The 27,950-nt window shown below is 54.6% G+C and overlaps 1 protein-coding gene across 1 annotated transcript in view; it reads left to right on the top strand.

The window, feature by feature from the left end:
* PTPRU (protein tyrosine phosphatase receptor type U) overlaps positions 1-24,572 on the top strand; it is a 65,928-nt gene extending 41,356 nt beyond the window's left edge. The window contains exons 17-32 of the mRNA XM_029963011.1: positions 1,649-1,839; positions 3,322-3,394; positions 4,309-4,385; positions 5,113-5,130; positions 5,930-5,966; positions 6,292-6,389; positions 6,473-6,589; positions 7,576-7,730; positions 9,194-9,329; positions 9,423-9,572; positions 9,674-9,847; positions 12,320-12,460; positions 14,952-15,077; positions 17,793-17,950; positions 19,036-19,171; positions 21,657-24,572. Coding sequence (XP_029818871.1) covers positions 1,649-1,839; positions 3,322-3,394; positions 4,309-4,385; positions 5,113-5,130; positions 5,930-5,966; positions 6,292-6,389; positions 6,473-6,589; positions 7,576-7,730; positions 9,194-9,329; positions 9,423-9,572; positions 9,674-9,847; positions 12,320-12,460; positions 14,952-15,077; positions 17,793-17,950; positions 19,036-19,171; positions 21,657-21,719 — 1,850 coding nt within the window. The 3' untranslated portion in view covers positions 21,720-24,572. The remainder of the gene's footprint in view (positions 1-1,648; positions 1,840-3,321; positions 3,395-4,308; positions 4,386-5,112; positions 5,131-5,929; positions 5,967-6,291; positions 6,390-6,472; positions 6,590-7,575; positions 7,731-9,193; positions 9,330-9,422; positions 9,573-9,673; positions 9,848-12,319; positions 12,461-14,951; positions 15,078-17,792; positions 17,951-19,035; positions 19,172-21,656) is intronic.
* The last annotated feature ends 3,378 nt before the right edge of the window (positions 24,573-27,950 follow it).

Raw genomic sequence — 27,950 nt, 5'->3', positions numbered from 1 at the left:
CCAGGTTGGATGGGGCTTGGAGCAACCTGGGCTAGTGGAAAGTGTCCCTGCCCATGGCAGGGGGTGGGACTGGATGAATTTTAAGGTCCTTTCCAACCCAAACCTTTCCATGAGTCCCTGCTTGCCCAACCCCTGACAGCAACGCAGAGCATCAGGTTTTGTGCAAACCCTGATTTTAGGATCTGGTGGGGGACCTTCCCTTAACAAATGCAGGTGAGATCTTAGTCTGGCTCTGCTGGTAATTACACAGCAAAGGCACAAACCAGGTAAATACTGCATAAACTCCCCCATTAAACAGCAGCCAGCTCCATTTGTGGCAGCGGGAGGAACACGGTGCCGCTCTCTAGCAGCAAGGAAAATTAACTGTTAAGCTGAGCTGGAGACTTTGGCAAGGTGATATTTCAGCTCAGGACTTTATGTGAATATTTGGGCACAGAGCTCTTGCCTGTCTGCATTGGAGTTAATTGGAAATGAGGTTATTAACCCCCCTAAGGTCTTGCCTACTGATTTCTAATAGATCTGCTGGGGTCCTAAAAAGGCCATGATGGGTATTTTTAGCTTTGTGGGGTAGGAAGAGCTGTAGAGAGCATGAGGAAATAATTCTTTGGTTTACTTTGCTTTTCCCATTAAGCTCCCTTTATCTCAACCCACGGGTTTTGTCACTTTTACCCTTCCAATTCTCTCCCCCATCCCAGGAATGGGGAGGGAGGGAGTGGCTGGCAGGGCTTGGCTGCCCCTTGGGGTTAAGCCCCAACAGTTTGGTTCACTCCAGCCTGGAAGTCAGTACTTTTACATAATTCAAACCAACTAAACTTCACAGGCTGCTTGCAAGTCACATTGAGCAAAACTGTTCTGAAGAGAGGCTTCTACGTGACATGTAAATCCATTTTCCATGTACAGCACAGAGCCAGATAAGGTGTGATATGGTTTGAAGCTGGCTCCCTACCAAGTCTCCAAACCTTACCACAAGAAGTCGTGCCCCCCCCCAAAACCTCAGGGAGAAGAGGGGAAAAAAACCAACCAAGAAAACCGAAACTAGAGAGAGACAGCTAAAGTGATATATATAAATATATTTACACATATTACAGTTATATGCAATTGAAATATATATACAACTTCACAAGGGAAAGGGAAGGGGGAAGGAAAAAGGAACAAAACCAAAATAAAATATATATATATCCCGATTAGTAGCCCAATATCTAACAACTAAAAGAGTTAGCAAAGAAATCTCTCACTACTCTCCTTGGGACAACCGAGGGTCGCTCTGGAACGATCGCCGGCAACCTCCATCTCCCAAGGTTGACAAGGCCTGACCAGGCCTCGCTCCCCAACAGGACAGACTCAACAGCAGGGAACCTGCCCCTCCAAGCCACCAGAAGGAAAGAGAGCGAAGGCCTCTCCTCCTTTCTTCTTATAGTCTGGCTTACGTAAAAATCGTAGGGAATACTGGGTAAATCTGGGCCCTTCCTTGGTTACAGACTGGTCACTGAGGAAGGCCCAGACCAAACTACCACAGGTGCTATCCACGGAGACCAAAACGCTCCCGGGGGCGTTTCCCTCCTCCCTCTGCCAGCGCCAGGAGGTGACGGGGACGCCGCCCCAGGTTTTGCCCCCCTGATGGGCTGTGGTTGCCCCTCTCTTTTTGCAGGTGACCAGCGCAGCAGCGTGGTCAACGAGTCCAGCAGCCTCCTGGGGGGCTCCCCGCGGCGCCAGTGTGGCCGTAAGGGCTCCCCGTACCACACGGGGCAGCTGCACCCGGCCGTGCGCGTGGCCGACCTCCTGCAGCACATCAACCAGATGAAAACGGCCGAGGGCTACGGCTTCAAGCAGGAGTACGAGGTGAGAACACCTCCTGCGGCCCTCCCAGCTGTCCCTGCCTGCCCAGCCCCTGGCAGCAGTGCGGGGGATCAGGTTTTGTGGGATCCGCTGGGGGACCTTCCCCTGGCAGAGGTGAGGTCTCGGTGGGGCTCTGCTGGGGGTTCCACAGCAAGGGCATAAAGCAGGTCAGTGCTGCATAAACTCCCCTGTTAAACAGCAGCAGGGGGATGGACAAGGTGGCACAGGCAGGATCCACGTGCAGGGAGGAGATGCTCCAGAGCTGGAGCTCACAGCTCTCTGGGCTGGCACTGTCAGCATGGGGGGTGTCCCTGGGTCTGGATCAAACCTCTGGTCCTGGCAGCTCTGGATTTCATTGTCAGCTTGAACAGGTCCCTGAGAGGAGCCAAACCAGCCCTGCCAGCGTTGTCTGCAGTGCGTCATCCCACCTCTCCTGCAAGGGCTGGGGATGCTTCCTTCGTCCTCCTCCTTCCTCCTCTCTTTTCTCCTCCTTCCTCTTCTCTTTTCTCTTCCTTCCTTCCTTCCTCCTTCCTTCCTCCCCCTCCCTTCTTCCCCCTCCCTTCTTCCTCCTCCCTTCCTCCTCTTTCTCCTCCTTCCTCCTCCTCTTTTCTCCTTCCTCTTTTCTTCTTTCTCCTCCTTTCTTCTCCTTCTTCTTCCTCCCTCTGGGCACCACAATGTCATGTTCTTCTGCTCCCAGACACACCTGTGATATGTGAAGCTGTAGCCCAAGGACAAGCAATCTGGCAGCTCCCAAGACCACAAAAACCCTGGGGGGAGGATGCTGGAAAAGGGGATCCCTGGAAGAGGAGGGATTTCCCTCCCAAGGGTCATTGGCTGCATCATGCCCATCCCACCTGTTCAGGCCAGAGCACTTGTAACAGAGCACATTATTTCACGTGCCTCTGCCTCAGCACACCCTGCAGGGGTGATTTCCTGACTCCTCGGTGTCCCACAGGTCTTGGGGATCAAAATTCCCAGTGAAATTGCTGTTTAATGCTCAGGAACAGGAGCTTCCCCCCCCTTTCATGTATTGGACAAACCAGGGCTTGTGATAATCATTAGTGCTCCTTGAAAAGCTGCTGTATGTTCTTGGAACTAGTCATTTGAAAGCACTCAGATATTATGGAAGGGGAGAAAACATGTAATTTCCTTCCACTTTCCTCCTCTTACACCAATCTATGAATGTTACTGTTATTACACACAAACCTGTTCTGTGCTGGGGAGAGAAAGGGGGCTGGGGAGGTTTAGGGAAAAAAAGAAACCCACAACCAACCCTGGGAAAAAAACCAGGCAGTCTGTAATTTGCTGGAAAATGGAGCATTTTGTGGATGCAACAGATGTGTGGAGCTGGGAGAGCATGCTATGGAGATGGAGCCAAGTGTTGGGGTAAAGGGACCACCCTGTCTGTCCTGCTCCCCACTTGTGGGGCTGGAGGGGACCCTACAGTCCTGCCCTCGGCTCAGGATATCCATCCTTTCCTTCCAGAGTTTCTTTGAAGGCTGGGATGCTTCGAAGAAGAAAGACAAGACCAAAGGGAGACAGGATCATGTGTCGACATGTGAGTGCCTTTAGACACCCCAAACAGCTTCAGAAACCTTCTAAAGGGCTTTGGGGGCTTTTCTGGGGGGAAGGTTGGACTCGAGTCCATGGCAAGGAATAAACTGGTGGGGTTTGGTTGGTCAAGGGCAGCAGGAAGGTCCTTGCTTAGTGCAGGGTCCCAGCCTGAGAGCTCCTGTTGGGCATCAGGCTGGAGCAGAGGAGGGTCTGGCTGGAGCTGGATAACTCCTGAAGATGGGATATCTTGGGGTGATGACACCATCACCAGGATATTCTGGGTGGTGCTGGAAGGCCCCACATAGCCTGAAGTATGTTTTCCTGTATGGACTTCTGAGAAGCTGCAGCCCTGCCCTAGGGAGCTTCTGGTGCGGATGTGCAAGATGCTGTGGACAAAAAGGGGTTAACTGATGAGTTTTTAGGACAGAAGATTAGGGAAGGGCTTGACCCCAGCTGAGAGAGGATGCTCTTCACCACCTCCCTCCAGTCCTTGTGGCACAGCCACCTTGCTCCCTGCCACATCTCTAGAGACATTCCTGCAGGGATGGAGACACCAAGCCTGCTGCTCCAGGAGCTCTGGTGCTCTCCACCTGCTTTGTCCTCAGCTTCCACTCCAGCATTGTTCAGGACCCCAGAGGACACCAGAGGCTGGGCAGAGCTTTCTGGGCTCTGGCCATCCTGGTGCCTGGCTAGGCTGGAGGATGAGTGCCCTCTTTTTGGCAGGACTGGGCAGAGTTCAGGGAGATATGACGCCGGTCTAAATCACCATCTTGTGTTTATCGCTCCTGAATATGCACCACCCACCTGAGTTTTGCAGGTTCCTGGTGCAGAATGATTGCACAGGGTGCCTGGGGGGCCCTGGGACCCGGTGGGTGACCAGCCCCAGGCACTGATGGTCCCTTCTCCCCTTGTCCCCAGACGACCGTCACCGTGTGAAGCTGCACCCGCTGCTGGGTGACCCCAACTCCGACTACATCAACGCCAACTACATCGATGTGAGTGGGGACAGGGCCTGTCTCGGGGGGTCTGGGCCGCAACAGGAGCTTCCTGGGGCCTGTCAGGGTCTGTCCAGCAGCATTTTGAGGAGTTTGGACAGCCCAGGGTGGGCTGGTCTGTGCATCCCTGAGACACACCACGAAGGACCTGCCTGATTTGTTTCTGTTCATCACCAGTTTCTGCTTGTTGCTCTGTCCCTCCTTTCTCATTTCCTCTCTCCTCCCTTTTTCTATCCTTTCTTTCCCTCCTTTTGTGACTGTGGATCTCTGTCCTCCCTGGGTGAGGGATGCAGAGGTTGAGGGGGCCAAGGGACTACCTGAGGCTCACACTGGGGTACCCCTGATCCTGCTGGTGCCTGTGAGTCTGGGCAGAGCTCAGCCCTAGTGAGAGTGATGTCCCCAAGAACAATGTCCCCTGTCACCTCCATGCTGAGACCAGGGGAGGTGCAGGAAAGCTCCATCAGGCTTCAGCATCTCCTAGAAGCAGCAGCAAATCCAACTCTTCCCTCCTGTCCAGAGGATGTTGTCCGTCAGTGGTGGCCTGATGCTGAGATCCCAGTGCCTGAGCAGCCTCCCTGTGCCTGTCCCCTGTGTCCCTTCTCCCCTGTGTCTCTCTGTGACCTGCTCTGGGTCGTGTGCTCTAACCTCTCTCTCTGATCTGTGCCTCACTAATGTCTCTGTCTCTGATCTTTTTCTCTCAAACCTGTGTCCCAACGGGATCGTTAAGATTCGGATTAACCGAGAAGTAAGTAGATGGTTCCCCCTCTCCTCTGCTCCCATCTCCTGCCAGGCCTTGCCCTGGGCAGTGTGCTATTAAATAACAGGGAAAGGCAGGCTGGGAAAATGTGTGGATAAACCTGGATATGGTGCAGGGAAGGGGAAAGCGAGGTCTGTGTGGCACAGGGAAAGCAGGGCCCGTGTGCTCGGAGGAGGGGTTGAATTCATCCCACAAAATCCCCTGTGAAAGGAGCCATGGGAGATGGAGAAGCCACTGTCACCTCCCTATGTGTGCTGTGGTTTAACTCTGCTGGGCCCATGACCAAGCAGTGGGACACTGGGTCCATGGTCCCTTTGGCAGCAGCCTGGCTGGAATGTGCCCCTTAGGCTGGCATGTCCCTGTTAGGAGTTGGGAATGGTGCCTGTAAGCAGCTGGGATGAAGGAGGGGAGCAGGGATGTCACTCAGCACCACGTGGCTGCTGTGGGATGGGGTGTCATTAGTGGGGCTCCTGTGGCAGCAGTGCCAGTGGCAGCAGGAGCTGGTGGATCCTGGGATGCCCTCTGGGTGCTGCTAAAGATTTTAGTGCAGACCAGGGATGAGTTAGGAGTCTTCCATGGAATGCAGGAGGTGCACCCTCCCAGGACAGGGTGTTCCAGGTGCTGGGTGACTGCTCCACCTCCTCCTCCCGTGGTGGTGGGCAGCACTGTGCTGGTGGGCAGGACCAGTTGGGTGACTGGGAAATGTCTTACGGGGGTGTGCCCCGGCTCTTGGGTGTCCCAGTGTCCCCCCCCCAGCTCAGGACTGATGTCTCTGCTTCCCTTGCAGGGCTACCACAGGTCCAACCACTTCATAGCCACCCAAGGTGAGTGTGGCATCCCCCTCCCTGCTCCCCCAGCCCTCTCAGCCAGGGGTTCTGCAGCCCCTCATTTAGCAGCTGGCTTTTGTCCCTGGTGGGATCTGACCTTGCTGGGGCAGGAAAGGGTGACAGGGGGCCACTGTGGAGCAGCTCCCACCCCTTGGCACCACAACCCCCCCCACGACCCTGCAGGACAAGGGCTCTAAAATGCCGTGGGGGTGTTTGTGCCTCAGAGGCAGGAGGGAGGGCACGGTGGCATCGCGGTGCTGCCGGGGCTGGGTTCTGCTGGTGGTGCCCATCCATCCCTGGGGTCCTTTCCTCCCTCCCACAGGGCCCAAGCAGGAGATGGTGTACGATTTCTGGCGCATGGTGTGGCAGGAGCACTGTTCCAGCATTGTGATGATCACCAAGCTGGTGGAGGTGGGCCGGGTAAGCACCTCACCCCATCCCTTCCCTCCGGGCAAGAAGACACCTCCACAGAGCCAAAACCCCATCCCATCCTCTCCTTGCAGGTGAAGTGCTCCAAATACTGGCCAGATGACTCGGAGATGTACGGGGACATCAAGATCACCCTGGTGGAGTCAGAGACTTTGGCTGAGTACGCTGTGCGCACCTTCGCCCTCGAGAGGGTACGGCCCCGCTGCTGCCCACCCTGCCCTCAGGGACAGCTCCCACCACCAGCCACGGCCTGGCATTGACCAATACCCTAGTTACTAACCCAAAATGGGGCTTTCACCCCTGGTTGAGGTGCAGCTTCTGAACCCCAGGGACACCGGGTGTAGCTCCTTCTTTTGCCTTTCTCCTGGCTCTGCACCCTGTGCTGGGCAAGCGGCTCAGCCCCGCGTAGGGTTGGGCAGGGAGTGAGTGGTTGGTTGGTTTGGGCAGGGAGTGAGTGGTTGGTTGTTCTGGGCAGTGAGTGAGTGTTTGGTTGGTTTGGGCAGCGAGTGAGGGTTTGTTTGGTTGGTTTGGTTTGGGCACCGAGTGAGTGTTTGGTTGTTCTGGGCACTGAGTGAGTGTTTGGTTGGTTTGGGCTGTGAGTGAGTGTTAGGTTGTTCTGAGCAGTGAGTGAGTGTCTGCTTGATTCAGGCAGTGAGTGAGTGTTTAGTTGGTTTGGGCTGTGAGTGAGTGTTTGGTTGTTCTGGGCACTGAGTGAGTGTTTGGTTGTTCTGAGCAGTGAGTGAGTGTCTGCTTGATTCAGGCAGTGAGTGAGTGTTTAGTTGGTCTGGGCAGTGAGTGTCTGGTTGGTCTGGGCAGTGAGAGAGTGTTTAATTTCCTGTCAGCACTGTGTGAGTGCTGTGGGGGAGAAGGATGCTTTCCTCTCCCCTGGGCTGGAGGTGATGTAGGTAACTGGAGATGAAGCCGGTGCAATTTACCCCTCAATCTACAGGAATATCAAATTGCTGCCTGGTTATAGGGCAGGGAGCAAAGATGCTCGTGGAATGAGACCTGAGGCTGCTGCTGCCTCCTCCTCTTTCTCCTTGGTTGCTTTTTAACCCTCGTGCAGTCAAGGAGAAGGGAGCTGTTGTATGGTCCACCTGAGCGGATGCTGAGCTGGCAAAATCATGGATTCCTGAGCAAACTGGAGTGACTTTGCCCTCTCACCCTTCCCTTACAGAGGGGTTACTCAGCCCGGCACGAGGTGAAGCAGTTCCACTTCATGTCGTGGCCCGAGCACGGTGTCCCCTACCACGCCACGGGGCTGCTGGCCTTCATCCGCAGGGTGAAGGCGTCCACCCCCCCTGATGCTGGCCCCATTGTCATCCACTGCAGGTACAGACGTGGCCATGGGGCAGAACCAGCCCTGGGGGGAACCATCCACCTCCAGGATGGGGTTTGGGGGGCATGGAGGGGGGCCAGGGAGCACGCTGTGTCCTGGGTGCTCTGAACAACGCTGAAATCTCAGAGTGATGCTGAAATATTCAACAGGGAGATATGAAAGGTGTAAATTGGGTTTCTAGTGAGGGGAGGCTGAGGCAGGGAGGGTGCTAGGGCTGATGGTTTGGGTGAAGGGACCTTAAAGATCATCTGGTCCAACCCCTGCCATGGGCAGGGACACCTTTCATTAGACCAGGTTGCTCCAAGCCCTGTCCAGCCTGGCCTTGATGTCCTTCTATGATGTCACCCCTGCAAAATGTCACCCCTGGGCTGGTGGCAGCAAGGATGGGAGGCTGGGCCTGGTCCAGGGGGAACAGCCCTGTTTTGGGGCTGCCACAGCACCTGCCACTGATGACACAACTCTGTCCTTATGGGGGGGGTGGCACAGGGGAACAGGCAGCTTGATCCCTGCTGATGGTCAGATATTGGGTCTGGCTGAAGGGAGAGGGAAGGGGGACAGAGGACAGCCCCTTTCCCAGGGTTACCCACAGGGACAGGCTCAGCCACTGGGATGCTGGAGCTGGGAGGACACCAGTGGCACGTCTGAGCAGCAGTGGTGGCTTTCTGGCATTCCCATGGGATGGGTTAATGGCTCTCCCTCCTGGGCAAACGAGCAGCTGATGAGTGGGAGGGATTTTTTTATTTGATTTGATTTCTCCCTGTCAACTGCCTCATCAGCCTTCATTGAACAGCCAGGGTGATTAGTGCCCGCAGCCTGTAATCACTGCTAATCACCACGAGTGATTCACCAGCCCCAGAAATTAGTATTTCACTGGAAAAGACTGTAGGAAAGGAGCAGGGGGGGTGGTTCTGTTGCTGACATGTCATGGGGGGGTGGGTCACAGCAACAGTAGGACTGTGAGTCCAGGGTTTGGGATATCACCACTGCTGGGCTGGCTCTGGGCATCCTGCTGGCTCTCCCTTGGGGGAATTCAGACCTGCTCATGCCAGGGGAACCTCCCTGCTCTCCCAGGGCTTGGTGCTGAGCCCTCCTTGGCCCTTTTGGGATGGGATCCTGGAGGACTGTTGGCACTCAGGTGGTTTAGCTCTCAGTTTCGTTGCAAAAAGCGTGTGTTTTGTTGTCTTACAGTAAAAATGAACCTTAAACATGGGTGCCCCCCACAGCCTGACCATCACACACCCCTGGGGCTGCTGCAGTGGTGTTTGGGGGGGGTGTAAGGCAAAGCCAGGCTGTGGTTATGGAGGTGTGTGAGGTCCTGGCAGCCCCCATTTGCCCCCACACTCATGGGCAGGGTCCATCCACCGACCTTGCTCGGTGCCCAGCAGCACTTTGGGCTGTGTGTGGGTGCCAGCAGAGACTGGGAATGTGTTTGCTGTGTTTCCCACTCCCTCCCCAGTGCTGGCACGGGGAGAACCGGCTGCTACATCGTCCTGGACGTTATGCTGGACATGGCTGAGTGTGAGGGCGTGGTGGACATCTACAACTGCGTGAAGACCCTCTGCTCACGGAGGATCAACATGATCCAGACAGAGGTGAGCTGGCACTGGGCACAGCCGGGGCCAGGCAGGGCTGCTGTCCCCACGGAGGAGGGGGAGGCTCAGCCCTGTCCCCTCTCCCCACAAAAGGAGCAGTACATCTTCATCCACGATGCCATCCTGGAGGCCTGCCTGTGTGGGGAGACCAGCATCCCCGCCAGCGAGTTCAAGCCCACCTACAAGGAGATGGTGAGGAGTGAGCCGCAGAGCAACTCCTCGCAGCTGCGGGAGGAGTTCCAGGTGAGCCGCCCCAAAACCTCCGCCACCCCCTCTTCCCCTCAAACCCACCAGGAAGGGGTTTTGGGCCCCGTGCTGAGAGGGGGGGACGTGTGTCCCCACAGACCCTGAACTCGGTGACCCCGCACCTGGACGTGGAGGAGTGCAGCATCGCGCTCCTGCCGCGCAACCGGGAGCGCAACCGCAGCATGGACGTGCTGCCGCCGGACCGCTGCCTCCCCTTCCTCATCTCCGTGGATGGAGACAGCAACAACTACATCAACGCGGCCTTAACCGACGTGAGTGGCCCCCTGCCTTCCCGGGGGATGGTGTGGGTCGTGTCTCAGGCAGCTTTTCACGGCTTGGTTTGGATTTCCAGCCTCGTTTTGCACCGAGAGGGCTCGTGGCAGCTGTGGGGGAGGAAGGGCTGGGACTGCTGGAACCTGCACCCCTTCTTCTGTGTAACAGCATCCTGAAAGGACTTGTCACCTCCTCCCACGAGCCATGCACTGAGGGGCTTCAGTATTTTGCAGGGAAAGTGGAGCAGAGGAGGGAGAGGAAGCTCATGGAGGGGTTGGTGGCATTGAGCCCCCCGTGTGCTGCCAGCACCCTGCTGTGCATCCTCCTGTCCATCCTCCTGCTGCAGTTCAGGGGCTCTGAACTGCTCCCAGAGGCACCATTCATCCCCTTGGGCCAGTCAGAAGGGACCCCCGTGGTGGCAAAGCTATTTCCTGGTTGCTGATGGTCACAAAGCAGAGCAGAGAGGATGCTGCAGGCTCTGAGTGACGGGCCATTTGTCACCAAACCCACCTTCCTCTCCCTGAAAGGAGCTGGGGTGCTTTGCACGGGCAGCACTGAGCTCCTCACACCCTGGACACCTTCCCCAGACCCTCCTGGTCACAGCTGAGCACTGGCACCACACCAAGCCTTGCATTTTCCATCCCACGAGTGATTTATCCCGCTGGATCTCTGTGCAGATCCCATCTCCCTGATCCCTGATCCCTGCTCCCACAGCAAAAGCAGTTTGGAAAGCAGAGTGGGCTGCTGGTGGTGGGGAGTGGCTCCTGTTGGGCTGCAGTGGGATGGAGCTTTGTTTTCAGCTTGCTTGCTGTTTGCATATCCATTTTATTTTTATGCATCACTGAGCCTCCCTTAATCTCTGCTAAAGGGTCAGCGAATAAAATATTTTTTCATAGACAGAAAAAGCCCCGAGGATGAAATTCTCGCTGAAGGGATAAAACCCATTTCCCTCTTTGGGTAAAAAAAAAAAAAAGAAAAGAAAAAAAGAAAAGTCTAATTTTCTTTAAGTGCCAAAGTGGTTTGCTCAGAGCAGTCTGTCTATCTGTCAGATGGTCTGGCTGCCTGTCACTGGTGCCACACCGTGTGGTGCCAGTGGAACCGTGCCCTGCTCTGCACCAGCTGCTCTCACTTACACCTGTGCCAAAGATGCGGGTGCCAAGGCAAGCCCTGGGCAGCCCCTGGTGAAATCTGCTGCTCTCACCCCCCTCCTCGAGGGCAGAAAGCTCTCACCAGGCACCAGGGTCTCACTGCTGCCCGTGGGCAGGGCTGGGACAGCTCAATAAAGGCATTTCTGGGGGTGGAATGAGGAGGTTCTGCAGCAGCCAGAAGACCCCCAGTCAGCAAAGAGCTGTGCTGGGTCTGTGTTTGGGGGGCTGGAGCCCAACTGTTAATTTGAGTCTGCTCGAAGCAGTGTTGAGCTTGGTGAGCTGGTGGCAGGATGACCAAGGGAAGGATTCTCATCTGAAGTACAAAGGAGAAAGAATCACAGGTTGGAAAAGACCTCCAGATCATCCTGTGCCTGATGCCCACCTTGTCCCCCAGCCCAGAGCACTGAGTGCCACGACCAGGCCTTCCTTGGACACCGCCAGGGGTGGGGACTCCAAACCTCCCTGGGCAGCCCCTGCCAATGTTTAACAACCCTTTCAGTGAGAAATTCCTGCTGATGTCCAACCTGAGCCTCCCCTGGTGCAACTTGAGGCCGTTCCCTCTCCTCCTGTCCCTTGTTCCCTGGGAGCAGAGCCCGACCCCCCCCAGTTACCCCCTCCTGTCAGGGGGTTGCAGAGCCAGAAGGTCCCCCCTGAGCCTCCTTTTCTCCAGGCTGAGCCCCCCCAGCTCCCTCAGCTGCTCCTGCTGCTCCAGCCCCTTCCCTGGACACCTCCAGCTCCTCAATGTCCTTTCTTGTCATGAGAGGCCCAGAACTGGACACAGCACTCGAGGTCTGGCATCACCAGTAATTTCCCACACCCCTGCTCCCCCACTTTCTTGCAGTTTTTAGGGATCTTTTGCTTGGGGATTTTCTTTCTTCCCCCAAAATCCATTGAACCCCAGGGCAGTGGTTGCTCCTGCTGCTCCTAGTGCCCTTTCAGTGGTGGGACACTGTGGGTGGGGGTGATGCTGGGGGTGATGCTTTCATCTGGGGCCAGGGTGCAGAGCTGGGGGCTGGGGCCATCTGGCAGCCACAGCTTCTGCTTGTTCTTGGCTCAAAGGTGACACCTTTTCCTTAGTTATTTACACAAAATACCCTTTCCTGCGAGGGCAGAGGGTGGGTGCTTTCATCCTGCCCGAGGGCAGGGATCACTTGGACCTCCCCATCACCAGGAGTGACAAAGGTTGTCCCAGGGAGACCAGGAAAGGTGGCTTTGGTGCCACTCATCTTCTGGTTGCACTGATTTTTTTTTTTTTGGGGGGGGGGTGACAGCAGTGGCTCCAGTGCCACCACCTTGATGGTGCCTGTCTTTCCTTCTCCCCAGAGCTACACCAGGAGCGCTGCCTTCATCGTCACCCTGCACCCCCTGCAGAACACCACCACCGACTTCTGGCGGCTGGTGTACGACTACGGCTGCACCTCCATCGTCATGCTCAACCAGCTCAACCAGTCCAACTCTGCCTGGGTGAGTCCTGCTGCCCCCGGGCACCCTGCTGCCACTTGGATCCAGCCATCCCAGGGGCTGCTCAAAGCCTGGTTTATCTCGAGGCTTGGTTTTAACGACTGTCACTGCTGGGAAGGATTCCTGGCACCAATGTGTGCTGCAGGTGGAAGAAGGGCATCATCTTTGCCCTGGTCTTTGAGTCCATCACATACTTACCTACCTTTCCATCCACTGCTTCAGCAAAGGGTTTTCCTGGCTGGTGACTGTCCGTGTTTTGTGCTGTCAGCCTGTTGTTCTTACAAGCTGACTGGAAGGTGTTGCATTTCTGGCAAACGCTCTCTCCACAGCACAAGCTCCTTCCACAAAGCAGTTTCCTTCTCACTCATCATTCAAACAGCACCTTCACCTCGAAGGGGGGCTTTAAGTGTGTTTATTTTTTGGAGAGTGTCTGCTCAGTAGCTCACTACTGACGGCGAGTCAGCAGCAGGTTTGCAGTGCTTGTCTTTTTGTAAAATAAAACTCCTTTAAGGTCGACAGCTCTTTTAAGCCCTTCGCAGCGAGATAAGCAGCAAATTCCATGTGGTTTGAGAGATTTTCATGGTTTCTCCCTGTCTCATTACCACAGACTGTAAAGAAGTTATTTGCTGTTGAGAATATATCTCTCTGTGTGAAAAACATAAGTAAAATGAAATGGCACAAGAAGAATTTCTTTCCTGGGCAGTGACTGAGCAGTGGAACAGAGACCAGAGGGGATGTGGAGTCTCCCTCACTGGAGATATTCCAGAACCATCTGGATGCAATCCTGTGCCATGCACTTGTCTCCCCTCAGGCCCTGTAAGGCCACAATGAGGTCACCCCAAAGCTTCTCTTCTCCAGGCTGAACAATCCCAACTCTCCCAGCAGAGCTCCTTCATCCCTCTGACCATCTTGGTGCCTCCACTGGACTCTCTCCAGCAGCTCCATGTCCTTCCTGTGCTGGAGCAGCTCTGCAGGAGGGTCTCATCTGAGGGGCAGAATCACTTCCCTCGACCTGCTGCCCGTGCTGCTTTGGGAGGAGGCAGCAAACCTGATTTTATTTCTCTCAGCCTATTCTTTCATTCCATGGTCCAGCAATGAAAGCCTTCCCATGAGCTGCAGCTCCTGTGAGGCTCCTCTGCCACCCTCCCCCAGATCCCTGTCCCCTGCAGCCACCACTGTCCCCTGGCACCACCCTCTGCCATTTTTCTTCTTTACCCAGCCCTGCCTCTCTCTCTCTACGTCCCTTCCTCAGGGACGTCTGTTACAATATTTAGCTGAATCCTAAATGTTTACCAGTTTAGGACCAACAGGTAATAAATCACCCTTTCCAGCAGGCAGCTCCAAAAGGTGACTTAGAGGGTACAGCCCTCACTTGAACCACGTCTCTTGCTGAAGGAAGTTTTAATATCCAAATTATAGTTCTGAGTCTGGAAGGCTTCGAGATGTGGGAGATTTATGGCCCCCATTAATAACCAATTATTTCTCAGACAGGTTTGCTGTGTGGTTGGGCCCAGGCTGTGGATGGCCTGGGTTGGTAAATGCCCTGTTAAAGTGTGGTGACAAACATCATCTGTTTTGTGTCCATGCTGGTTTCCAGCTGTCACAGTGTGAAAACAATCTCATCCGTGCCCCCTGGACCGAGCCATCCGTCAGGGCCGTGACGGACACGTGGAGCTGCTCCCTGGGGATGCAGGCTGGGATTGCTTTCACTTGGTGGGATGTCCTGGCCATGGGATGAGGGGAACTGTCATCCTGTGTTGCTGGGGCTGCCGATGCCAGAGTGGCTTCTAATGCCAACAAAGCCTGAGAGCAGAGTGGGAGCACAGAATCACAAAATCAGCTGAGCTGGAAGGGACCCCCAAGGATCATGGAGTCCAACCCTCAGCCCTGCACAAGCCCAGCCCCAAGAGTCACCCCCTGTGCCCCAGAGGATCAGCCAAACCCTCCTGGAGCTCTGGCAGCCTTGGGGCTGTGCCCACTGCCCTGGGGAGCCTGGGCAGTGCCCAACCAGCCTCTGGGGGAAGAACCTTTCCCTGAGATCCAACCTGAGCCTGCCCTGACACAGCTCCAGCCATTCCCTGGGGTCCTGTTGTTCAGCCAAGCCCTGCTCCATCATTGTGCAGATCCAGTCTGTGCTTGCTGGAACTGGGGCACAGCCCATCCTGCATCCTCGTGGACCAGCTGCTGTGTCCGTGCAGTGGGAGGGGGCTGTGTGGATGCTGGGGGTGGGTCTGACCTTTCAGCTTTGATCCCTGAACAAGCTGAGAGAGAGAGATCTTCCATCCATCCTTCCATCCATCCCTATCCATGTGCTGTGGTCGCTGTGTGAGTAACAGCATCGTGGTCCAGCATCCCATCCTGGTGCCACCCCTGTGCCGGGAGCCCCCCTTGGTGTCCAGCACCAACCACCTGGTTGCCTGTCACGTGTGACGCCCTTCCCCGTGTCCCAGCACGCATTCCCAGTCCTGGTGAGCTGTTGTTCCTCTCCCCACAGCCCTGCCTGCAGTACTGGCCCGAGCCAGGGCTCCAGCAGTACGGCCCCATGGAGGTGGAGTACGTGTCTGGAACAGCAGATGAGGACATCGTGTCCCGGCTCTTCCGAGTCCAGAACATCACACGGGTGAGGGTCTCTGCTCTGGCTCCATGCCAGAAAAGGGGAGGGGTCTTCATGTGTGTCTGTGTGTGTGCCCAGATGCCCCCAGGCGTCTCCCAGGGCTGGATGAGCTCACGTGAGGGTGGGTTGGTTGCTTTTTTGGGGAAGGGCTGGGGTATCCCCAAGAGCTGCTGTGTGTGAGTCCTGGAATCCCAGAATGGTCTGGGTTGGAAGGGACCTTAAAAATCATCTTGTTCCACCTCCCTGCCGTGGGCAGGGACACCTTCCACTAGACCAGGTTGCTCCAAGACATGTCCATCCTGGCTTTGAACACCTCCAGGGATGGGGAGTCCACAACCCCTCTGGGCCTTCTTGGAAGACCTTTGGAGAGCAGAATGATGATGCACCCAGTGAGGCCACACAGTCCTGGAGCTGGTCATTGCCTGTGTAGGTAACTGAATGGTGCTGTAGATCATGGAATCATGGAATCTTTGAGATGGGAAAAGACCCCTGAGATATCAAGTGCAACTGTTCACCCAGCACTGCCAAGGCCACCACTGACCCGTGTCCTCAAATGCCACATCTGTGTACTTTTGAACACTCCCAGGGATGGGGACCCCACCACTGGGCAGCCTGTGCCAGGGCTGGACAACCCTTGGTGGAGAAATGTTTCCTAATATCAAACCTAAACCACCTATGGTGCAACTTGAGGCCCTTTTCCTCTTGTCCTTGCCCTTGTTCCCTGGGAGCAGAGCCTGACCCTCCCCTGGCTCCACCCTTGTATCAGGGAGTTGGAGAGAGCCAGAAGGCCCCCCCTGAATGCTGGTGTCTTCAGCCCAGTCCAGCCCCCCCAAAAGATGCAGCCCCAGCAGAGAAGACCCTGCAGAATTGCCATTGTTCCATCCAAACCTTTCTGGAGTTCCCAGCTCCTTGCAAGATGTTAGAAAACTGTGGGAAGACCTTTCTCCTCGTGCCTGGAGGTCCTGCCACACGTGTGTCACAGGGTGGAGACTCCCCACATGGGCATGGCACCAGCAGAGCCCTTCTCCTGCAGGGTGAGAAGATCCACCAAGTTTTTTACCTTGTTGCTTGGACATGTGGCTGGTTCATCTTGCTTTGAAATGAAGAGAAATGCAGGGAAACAGGGAAGGGACACAGGCTGTGATGAAGAGCCTGTGTGGGTGCAGAGCTGCACGTGGAAAAACAAAAGCTGCTTTACCTACAAAAGCCATCCAGGGAGAGGTGACATCCCTGAAGGCCTTAAACTCCTGAGGGTTGCCAAGAGGCTGAGGCCAATGCCCCAGTGAAGGTCAGCAGGCAGATGGGAATTAGGGAGCTTGGAAAGGAGCGTGTGGCCTGGCTGATGGCCCGGCTGGGAAGGTGCTTCCGAGGGGTGACTGGGGCCAGAGGAGATAAATCCTGATTATCTGGACTCAACACAAAGAGGGTTTTGGTTCACGCTCCCTGTGGGAGCATCTGGCATTTCCTGGGTGTCAGCACAAAATCCTACACCAAACATGCTCTGCTCTCAGGTGGTGGAATATACTCTGTGCTGGATTCAAATTCAGCGTGATGGAAATCTCTGGATCTAAGAGGAGGTTCCCCCAGGGAGCAGATTGCTTGCAGCCACGTCGTGCCAAGCCTTTGCCTGCTGGGATGAAGCATTGGGGATGTCACAAGTCCTCCAGAGCTTTCACCTCAGCTTCAAAACACATCCCAAAACTGTCCTTCCCGAGCTGGCAGAGGGATTTTCTCCTGTTTTAACTCCACTTACTTGTCTCATCTTTCCCCTCTGCCTTCCTGGCTTCCAGCTGGAAGCAAAAACTGGAGTCCAAGGTGATCAGCCCATCACACCACATCACCAACCCAAAGTGAGTCTCCTGGAAAGATTAGGAAAAGCCCCCAGAAAGGTTCAGAAAAGCCCCTCTTAAGGGGGTGCAGGTTGGAATGGGCACTGCATGCCCCCAGTTCCCAGCCCCCAGACTGGGGCTCCCTGCAGAGCCATGGGAATACCGTGGTCCTGCTGCTTGGAGAGGGTCTGGTGCTCATCAGGCATCTGAAATGGGGTGGACAGAGCCCTCCAGAGCTGAGCACCCCCCCCTCTGTGCCTGACCCCCCTTTCTCCTCCAGTGTGTGCTCCCCATGTGTGCTGCCAAGCCCTGAGTCGCATCTGGAATGTGTGACCATGGTCCCACCCCAACCAGCACTCCGGATGCTCCGAGTATTCCTGAGCAGGAGCCCCACATCTGCTGGGCTAAAGCTTGGCCTCGTTCAGCTCCGGGGATGTTTTTAATCCTCCTCCTGGATCCAGCTAACCAGATTAGCTTTCCAAACTAACCAGATTACCAGGCATTAAGCTCCTGCCTCTGTGGGTGGCAGCTCCTCGGCAGCCTCCTGGTTTACAGCGAGCGGGACAGGAACACGTCCCCGTGGATCTTCGTCGTGCAGGAGGAGGATGTGATGGAGGAGCCCTGGGGAGGCTCAGGGGGTCTGGTAACAAGTTTGAGGAGACACAGAGACAGCCTGAGGTGGGATAAACCACGTCTGTGGAGCTTTCCCCAGGTGCAGTGGGGTGGTGGAACCAGAGCGAGCTCAAGGAACCACCCAACTTAAAGCACCAGGAAAAGGTTTTCCTCTCTTTCTCCACTGTCCATGCCTGGCAAACCCCTCTTGCCCTCCCTCAAACCTTCCAGTAAATGAGGGCAGCCCAGGGGTTCCAGGTGGTGAGTTTTGCTTTTCTAGTTGCAGGAGGGGCACCTGATGGTCCGGCACTTCCAGTACCTGCGGTGGTCGGCGTATCGAGACACTCCCGACTCCAAGAAGTCCTTCCTGCACCTCCTGGCCCAAGTGGAGAGGTGGCAGAAGGAAAGTGGGGATGGCAGGACCGTGGTGCACTGCCTGTGAGTGTCCCCTGGGGAGGAGCAGGTTCTGCTGGTGGTGGGGAGATGCCTCCAGTTTCCATGCCCACAGTTCTGCCTGGAAACCCCCTAAAAAAAGCCCTCCCTGGGGTGACTTTGGAGGCACCTTGTGGTCACCAAGTCAAACGTTCTCCATGAGATGGATGCTCAGTGGGAATGACACCCTGGCACCATCCTTGCCTTTCATGCCTGTCCCTGTCCTGCAGCAGGGCCTGGCAGAGGTCCCAACCCTCTCACCATGCCCCGTGTGTGTGGCAGGCTCCAAAGGGATGGGGCAGGAACTGTGGCAACTCCCATCCTTTGCTTTTCATGGAGGGGGACATAGAACCATGGAATGGTTTGGGTGGGAAGGGATCCTAAAAATCATCATGTTCCAGTGGGCAGGAACACGTTCCACTAGGCCAGGTTGCTCCAAGCCTGGAGATGTTCTCCATCCCCCTCCTCCCAGCGGGTTTGGCTCACAAACACCGTGTGCTCCCCTCGGATGGGACCTGGCACGTTTGCAGATGGGCAGAGACAGCAGGAGAGCCTTTAATCAAAAATTAATTACAGCCTTGTCCGTCTTCATTAGCCCGGGGATAATTTGAGAACATGCTCTGTACAACACCGGCATCGTGTTCTCTCTTCCTCTCCCCTGTTCCCTTCACTGCCAGGGGTGAGACACGGGGGGAGAACAGCTTTTGGGGAGGTACCCAGTGCTCTGGGGGAAACTGGGATGGTTCCTCCAGGCAGCACCACCCTCGTGTCACCAGCTCCCTGTGGATGGGAGGAGGGACACAGCAGCTTCCCCAGATTCACACGAGGAGCTGATCCATGGCAAGGCTGGACACTGAGCCCAAATGGTCCAGGATCCAGCCCTGATGGTCCAAAAAGGTGTTTTCGTGCTCTTATGAAGACTGGGAGGGCAGGATCACAACTCCTACCACCCCGTGGGGCAGGTTCAGGTCCCCTGGTTTGGGCACATCTCCTGGGATGCAGAGTCAGACAGGGAAGGGGGCACTTGGAGGGAGCAGGAAGGTGCTCTAATGCCATTTTCTCCCCACTGACACGTGTGTTTCTCCCACCAGGAATGGAGGTGGCCGGAGTGGCACCTTCTGTGCCTCCACCATGATCCTGGAGATGATCAAGTGTCACAACATGGCAGATGTGTTCTATGCTGCAAAGACCCTCCGCAACTACAAGCCAAATATGGTGGAGACCTTGGTAAGCACCAGAGCCCACCAACATCCACCCTGGCTGCTGGTGCCAGCAGAGGGGAGAGGTGCTGGGGCTCCCTAATTCCCAAAACACCTCCTTTGCCTCCCCAAATCCTGATGAGCATCACGGGCATGGGATGGGCAGGGAGGTGAGGCAGCTTCTCAAAGCAGCCTTGTCTTCATCCTGCCGTGCCAGCGTGGTGTCAGCACTGGGGTTGTTGGAAATCCTTCCCAGGAATCAGAAGGAGGGTTCACATCAACTCATGGGGACGTCACTGTGGTTCTTCAAAAGGTTTGGGGCGTTGGGAGCAGCTCTGAAGGGGAGTCAGATAAATTCCTGTTAGAAATATAAAAGGAATGAGGGTTTGGAATGAAATTATTGGGTGGAGGAGCTGCTGGGAGCAGCAGGGGAGCCACGTGCCCTGAGGAGGAGGCTGGAGGTGGCAGCAGGTCAGGGTGAAAAGTCCCTGCCCTAATTCAGGCCCTCAATAATGGAAGAGGGGATGGAGCAGCAGCGTGTCCGTGCCCGTGGTGGAGGAATCCAGGTGCCTCCTGATGTTTTAAAAGCAAGTCAGCTGGAAATGTTTACCCTGTTCGGATTATAAAATCCCTAAGTTGCAAAATGAGATGGTTTTTTGAGGAGGGGATGTGATTTGCATTAGGAATTAAAAGCGGAGGAGAAGGTGAGGGAGGGGAGAGGGGAGCAGGGGGAGGGATGCAGATAATGGAAAGATGATGTGACAAGCATGAAGCCACCAGGCCCATCGGGCTAAATTGCAAAGGTATTAAAAAAAAAAAGGCAACATTTCCCATCAGGACACGAGCGTCCTCCCGCCTCAAATGAACCTGAACCAGCTATTCTGGGAATCTCAATCTCCCTGAGTCCCCAGGAGGCCGGATCCCTGCCTGGTGTAAGGAGGCACAGCCCTGCAGAGAGCAGCCAGCACGAGGCACCTCCCGCTGCCCGCGCATCTTCCCCTCCGTTTGCCCCCGGGGTTTATTTTTATGTGATGATAAATGATGAAACAATCCCTTTTCTTAATCCCAAAAGCATTATGGTGCTTTTAATCTGAGCTGTGGCAGCCTCCTCCCTTTGAAGTCCTCCTCTGCCTCCCTGCCCGCTCCCACCTGGGATCCCTGAGCAGCCGCCCACCCGTGCGGGATAACGGGATTTTCCTGCCGGTGCCCGAGCTGCAATCCCTGTCCTGCAGCTGGGATTTGGGGAGATGAGCTCTCCCCTTTCCTTCCCTGCGCCCACCTGATGTCCCAGCACTTGTAGCAGCACCAAAATCCTGATTTATTTGGGGTGTTTTTCCCCCCCCTTCAGGCTGGTTTTGTTTGTTGGAGCAACAGCTCCTGGGGTTGGGCACTGCCAAGGTCGCAGCGTTCCCCTGAGCTTTCTGTGCATGGGAACAGGTCATGGAAAGGATGTGGATGGATGAGACTGCCTTTGCAAGCCCAATTTCAGTGACTTTTGCTATAAAACCCATGCTGGGCTTTCCCTGGGGGGAAGCAGAAGGTGGGAGGATGTTGGCATCATCCGTTGGTGTCTTGGGAAAAGAGGGAAGAGCGAGCCCGGTCCTGTTGAGAGTTTGGAGAGGAGCTTTCTCACTTACAGTCCTTGGCTCTGTCACAGGCAGCTCAGGCCTTGACCTGAGCACCAAAATGCTCATTGGTTTGGCACTTCCCTTGGAAAATTTGGATTTTTTGGGAGTGAAACTCCCGGGAGTTCCCTTTGTGCCTCTCCCCCCACGCACAGCAAACGCCCAAACCAAATCCCTGCAAGGGATGGAAAATAACTCTTCTTCATCAGCAGGAAGAGAATTTGTGATGAAGAATGTCCTGGCAGCCAGGGCAGGGCATCTCCATCCACCCAGACCATGGGAGGTCACCTTGGCACTCTCCCCAGTTTCAGCCTCTGCTGAACTCAGAAACAAAAACTCTCCTCGATTTCCTGCCTGAGGTTTTGTTTTGGACACCTCTGGCCCCCAAATCCATCATTCCCTTGGCTCTGCCACCACTGATTGACACATGAAAGTCACTGTGGTGGTGAGGGGGTCAGACAGGGGGAGATGTGGTCACTGAGCCCCCCCAGTGCTGCTCCTGCTTGTACCCTGGGGTGGTGAATAAACTGTATTTTCATAGCAGGGGGATGTCACAGTCCTTGTCCATCCCTTGGGGGAGGTGAAGGTGCCATCTGTCCGCAGAAAAGGGAAATTTGTTGCCTGTGCTGCCTTTGGATCTGGAGGACAATGGGGACAACACCAACAATGGGTGTTGTTTGCCAGGAGTGGAATTTCTCCTGGCTGTGGCATCAGCAGGACCGTCATGGAGCCTGGAGAGGGACACAGCCCCCAGCCAGGGCTGACATCCCATAGAGCCCTCACAGGCGTTTCCTTAGGGCTGTGGACATTTATTTTGCCTCAAACAGGGATAGATTTGGGAAATAATTCACTTGGGATCACAACATCCTCTCCTCTCTCTCCGGACAGGAGCAGTACCATTTCTGCTACGACATAGCACTGGAATATCTGGAGTCCCTGGAGACCAGATAGCACCTGGCCAGGAGAGGGGCGGCAAGGGCTGGCACAGGGGTCGTGCCAACTGTGCATCTCCCACCTGGACGTTGCGTTCCTGCTGAAGGCGGGCCCGGAAACAGCAAAGGACCCAACGGGAAAAGCCCTGGGATCGAGGAGACGGGAGGACGTGGGGATGTGCTGGATGTGTTGGGTGTGTTGGCCGCTCCCCATCTTCATCCTCCGCTCTCCATCTCCCCTCCCTGCTGAGCGGCCACAGGTTGGATGTCACGACTCATCCCGTTCCTTGGAGTTGGGGCGTGCGGGATGTGGCCCCGTGGCGCTGCCGGGGGCCCCTGAAGCAGCTGGAGAGGAGCCCAGGGAGGGGAGGAAGAGGAGGACAGAAGGAGCTGAGGCCGTTTCCCAGCAGGGAAGGATGGATACCAGCAGGAGGGACGTTGGCTTTCAGTTCTGTGTGGAACTGAAGCCGCTCCCGAGGAGCCCAGGGGGCTGCCTGGGACAGAGACCCTCTCAGGAGCTCTTGAGTTTGTGCCCCTTTGCAGCACGAGTTTGGTCTTGGCTTGTTTTAGTTCTGTGAGTTGCCACCCTTTGTGTGCCCAGCCCTGGGCAGAGCAGGGAGGAGGGATGAGAGAGCACGGGTGGCACCGACCGTGTCCTGCTTCAGCCCCGGGCCTTCCTGGCACCTCTGCCAAGCTTTGGAAGCGATGCCTCCCCTGCACCTCCACACCATCCTCCCCCTCTGTTGCACTTAATTCCTCCTGATGACCCAAAGGCTCCAGCCCACAGGGCTGTTTTTAACCCTTCCCTTGTGAATCGCTGCATTTGAAGCAAAACCCTCAAAATTCGGGTCCATCCCACGTTCCCCCTGGATGCTGCCCCCAGGCAGTTGTCCACTGATGCTCTTGGCTTTTGCTGGGGCTGGTGGAGCAGTTTTGGGGTGGTGTTGAGCTGTGCTGAAGCCCCTGAGCTGGGCTGTATGTTGGGGCTGGGCATGGGGAGGTCCCCAAGCCCCTGGTGCCACCCAGGGCTGGTGATTCAAGGCACTTGATACTTTTTTTGGCTCCATCCTGCTGCAGGTGGGTGTGAGATGGCACTTTTTCCATCTGATGCTGTGATAATTACAGGAATCTCTGCTCACAGCCTGGTGGTAATAAAATGAACAGCCTCAGGAAGGTGCAGGCAGAGGGATGAAGGTCTGGGGTCTGCCCTGGGGACTCAGACTGAGGGGAGGTTGGGTCTGTCTTGAGGGCCAGGCAGAACTTCACCATCATTTTTTGTGGGGATGGAGCAGAACAGATGAGAAAACTGTCCTCCAGATGCTGGAGGGTGGATGTGGGCAACCCCATCCTTCATCCCTCCTTCATCCTTCATCTCTCCCTCACCCTCCTCTTATCCTTCATCCCCCATGTGTGCTCCCCCATCCTCCAGCCCCATCTCCCCAGGGCAGGGGCAGCTTCCCTGCCTTGCCCTGCCTGGAGCTGGGGATCCCTCTCCCCAGGGAATTCTCCCCAGGGAATGCTGAAGGCTGGGGGAGCAAACCCAGGGGATGTTTCCATCCCCCTTCCAAGGGGGAAGGAGAGCAGGGAGATCCAGCCCTGCCCTCTCTCCCCTTGGAGGTTTCCCACCTGCTGTGGGGATGGGGGTCTCAGCAGCATCCAGGGGTTCTGCCCAGAGCCTTGGCTCTCTCACCTGCTCACTGAGTAATTCCCAGCCTGAAAACAACTTATTCCAAGGGCTATACAACATTATTCCCGTTTTTTCCATCCCTGCTGTCTAACCCTGTCATGTGCCCATTCAGTCTCGTGACCAAATAGCCTTTTTTTTACCCTAAAATGGCCCAGTTACCCCCCAGTGTGGTGACACCAGTACCTGGTAACACCAGCTCTCACATCACAAGCCTTGACTTGGAATAAATCCGTGTCCTTTTCCCAATCCCCATCTCTCCATGGACACGTCCTGCTGTCCTAGGGAAGGCTCTGCATGGTGGGTGCAGAAATGTGCAGGAATTGTTTGGGTTTGGATGGAAATGGCTGAGCTGAGCCTCTGAAATCCCTGGGAATGGGATGATCTGGGGCCTGTTCAGTCCTGGGAGCCAGAGGGATGTTTTGCTGCTTCATCCCAGATCTTCCCCCACCTCCTCCCTGCAGTCCAGAGGGAGGGACCATCCCACAGGGATGTAGGTGAAGTGTTGCCAGAAAGAGGAAAAGGTGGAAAATTGCAACCCCACTTAGTCCTGGAGACAACAGAAGCTGGAGGAGTTGTATATATGTTTTAAAATCCAGATTTTTTTCCTTTTTATTTTATTTTGATATCTCCTTGCTAGGTGTCTCTGGGTTTTTAGGGCATCTCTGGTGAAGGGCAGACTTTGAAATCCAAGTGCTATAAAACCCAGCCCACCTCCAGCTCCTACTGAGATGCTCCTCTGACACGAGGCAAGGACATCCTGTACATAGAAATATATATATATAGAAATCTATATATAAAAATATAAATACTGTTCTTAAGATGGATAATGTTTATTGGTATTACAGATTGGAGTGGTGCTTTTTTTTGTTTGTTTGTTTTTTTTAAAAATAAAACCAAACCAAACAAAAACAGAACAAAAAAAAAAAAAGGAAAAAAGTTAAAACCCAAGAAAAACACCAAATTGGAACCATTTTGTCCATATGCAGGAAAGTTGATCCCAAAAAAGAGGCAGCTCCACCACGGAGAAGGAGGGAGGGACAGGTCTGATGTGGATTGTACCACGCACATCCAGCTGTTGTTTTAACTGGTTGGTTTTTTTAAAATAGTTTTATTATAATATTATTATTTTTTGGCTTTCTTTCCTTTTCAGAAGATCAGTTGCATAAATAAATGTTCCAAATTCGTGATGGCCTCTGGATTTCTTTCGCTGGCTCTGATCTGGGAGCTGTGATTTGGTGAGGAAAAAAAACCCCTCTCCATCAGCCATATCTTGCTTTTTAAGGATATTTTGAGGAGTAGATTTGCAGGGCCAAATTCCAGGACTCCAAAACCTTCATGGCACAGAGGAGATGGGGTTGCCTTGTGCTTGCAGAGCTTTGCTGTTGGTGTCCTCCTGGAGATCCTGGACTGGGCAGGACCCACCCTGGGTGCTTCTGAGGGAAGTTTTCCATGGCTGGAAAAGGTGTTGTGGAGGAAGGAGAAACTCAGGGCATTTTGCAGCTGGAAAATGAAATCCTGTTGGTAGGGAAGAGCCTTCAGGAGAAGTTCCTGCATTGTCTCTGGTGATTTATTTATTACAAAGCAGCCTTCAGTTGAATGTGCTCTGATATTAAACACTTCCAGTAACACTTGAGTCTTAATTTAATGGAGACCAAGGAAAAAAAAAAATCTAATTGACTTGTCAGGATTGTTTTTCATCTTTAATTAAGGCTCTTGAAGGAGGCAGTAATTACACTTTACCAATAAATAATGAAAAGGGGGATAATGCAAATTCCAATCAAGTCCTGCCCTTGGGAAGGGCTCTGGGTGTGTGGGGTCAGGCCTGACCTCTGTGTCCCCAAGCCCCCGGTGCTGTCCTGGTGGCCTTGAGGTGGCTTGGCCCCTGTGACCTCCAGTGCCCTGTTGGCCATCCACAGTGTCCCTTTCCTTTCTCTTCCCACCAAACCAGACTGGAAAAATTGGCATCTATAAAAAAATAACCCAGCGAGGTTATTTTGTGCAGCCACAGCCTGGTCCTGGACCCCACAGCCAGGCTGGCCACCAGCTTGGTGACCCAGCCAGAGCCATTCCAGAGTCCTGTGCTGCCTCTCCCCACCCTCCTCCCCCTGGTTCCCTCTGCAGCCTCACTCTTCCCAGGCTGTATTTCAGCCACAGCTCGTTGGGCACTCGCTGTCACAGGCAGCTAATGAGGAAAAAGCCTTTCCCCCTGGTTTATGACAGTCATCATTCCACTGCTGGGCTGTGATGGAGAGAGAGACAGCAGCTGCTGCCACCAGGGAGCAGGAATTATGGCTCGTGAAGGTAAAAAGAGGAGCTGTTTTGCAGGGACAAGGGTTTGGTGGCTGTCTGGGGCCCCGGGAGCTCAGGGGGGTGAGTGGCATCACTGTCCTTCCTTACCTCATCCCTGCAACTTCTCCAAGAGGCATGGACAGCCCAGAAGAGCCAAGAGGTGCCTGGAGGCAGGACAGACCAGCAGTTCAAGCCCTCACCCTGTGATGTCCCGTGGAGGTGTTGCCCCTTACGGTGTCCTGGTGAGTGACCTGTTGTGGGGCAGCCCCGGGAGGGGGGTGGGATGGAGTGGAACATTTCTTTCCCTGTTTTCCAGAGCCAAGAATGCCTTGGCAGGGGCAGGGCTTGAGGCACTGGGGTCCTGCTGCTGCTCTGCCAGGCCTGGCTGGATTAGAGCCCTTTAAAAGGAGCTCTTTGCATTTCAATAACTAATCCAAATGTGCCCAACTTTGGGCTCTTGGGAGTTGCTCACCAGCCCAACGCCTCCTTTGTGCTGTTATCAGCAGCACACACCCCAGTAGAGCTGGTCCTAATTTCCCTAAGCCAATGTCATGGTATTGTTGGAGGTGACCTGGATATTCTTGTTCCATCCCCAGGCTCATTCCCTAATCCTGGCTGACAGACAGTGCTGGATGTGCCAGGAGTCCAGCTCCAGCCCCTGGCTGGTGCCTGGCATTGGGACCCCTGTCTCACTCCTCTCCACCTGCCCGGAGGGGCTGGAATTCCCAGGGGATGCTCAGCCTTGTCCTGGCCAACCCCACCTGCCCTTGGAGAGCCCACAACCCAAAACCACCTTCAGGACACGAGGAGTGTTTTCAGGAGGGTGCCCAGGTCTCACCCCCCCAGTTATGGAGGGACATGACCAAGGTACCCAAAGGAATGGTGGGCAGAGCAAGGGCCTCCTTTTCCCTCTTCTCCTTCAGTGCTTCAGGCAAAGCAGGGGAGGGTCCCACCTGGGCCACCCCACCCCAGGTCGTGGCACTTCAACCCTCTCAGGTTTTGGCCTTTTCCTTTTGACGTGGCATTTGAAAGGTTGCCCTGAGCCAAGGGTGAGGGCTGGGGGAGGGTGTGTTAAACCCCCCTGATTAACCTTGGCAGATTAATTCATTAAAGCAAAACCCCAATTCAATTAGTCCCAGTGGCCCATTTATCACCTGTGATGGCTCTGGAGGCCAAGTGCTGCTGTTGGGCTGATCCTCTCCATCCCCTCTTTTATCCCTGTCCTCCAGAGACCCTGCCAAGACTTCCCACGCCTGTCTGATGAGGTTGGAATGGGGACAAACATGTCACACCCCTGTCCCCAGGTGCCTGGACCACCCATCCATCCTCACTTGGGTTATTTTTGGGGCAGAAGTGTGTGAAGGGTCCCTGAGTAGGATGATCTTTGTGGGATGACCTTGGTCCCATGGACAGCCCAGCTCTGCAGGGATGCCCAGGACACTTTTCCCAGGATGGGCACAAGGAGTAGAGTCTCAAGAGCCCCACCCAAGAGCCAAACTCCCCAAGCTATCACTGCCAGCACAGACACCACACTTTTCCAGAGATTTCCCATCTCTCCAGTGCTCTAAAGGCTGTGGGATAATTTATTTAAGTCGCCTTAACGGGCCTGTAATCTCTGTGCTGCTCATGTCACCTCTAAATGTTCCATCCAAAGGCTCAATGGGAAGAATTTGTATTTCGAAATAAATATTTCCTCACGGTGTGCAAAATATCTAATCATGTGTTTATCCTTAAGTACTTCCAAAAGTCAACATAATTATTCCAGTCCCATTAAGTTTAATTTGCAGTAAATTATGCATTTAGCTTTAAGTTGAGTTTGTTGGTTAGAGTCAGGATAAAGCTCTTGCTATTTATAAAGCAGTATTTTAGCACGGATATAAAACACAAATGCTTGGACAAGAAAATCCTGCTCGGGAAGTTTGGGGAGAATTTCAAATAGGGAGGTTAACAAAAATATCTGTGGAGTGAGTGTCTAATCACAGATGTGTGTCAGCACGCTCAAGTCAACTCAAATGAACTCCCAAACAGTTTAGGGGGGCTCAGGCTACCAAAAGAATTTTCCTCTGGCTGGAAAATGTGATATTTTCCTCGGGATGAGGTTTTGAAAAACAAATTAATCATTTAACTTTCCTCTTAGTGTCGTGTCTTTGAGGTTTTTACAGGCCAGGGAAGGTGTTCCCGCTGGAGGAGGTGGGACAGCTTTTATCTGTGATTTGTCTGTGGTCTGGGATGTCTCTGCGGATTAACAGCTGTGGGTGATTGATCTTCCCCTTC

This window comes from Manacus vitellinus, unplaced genomic scaffold, assembly GCF_001715985.3.
Source record: "Manacus vitellinus isolate BGI_N305 unplaced genomic scaffold, ASM171598v3 scaffold_52_pilon, whole genome shotgun sequence".
Lineage (NCBI taxonomy): Eukaryota > Metazoa > Chordata > Aves > Passeriformes > Pipridae > Manacus > Manacus vitellinus.
This window is presented reverse-complemented; position numbering and strand designations above follow the sequence as displayed.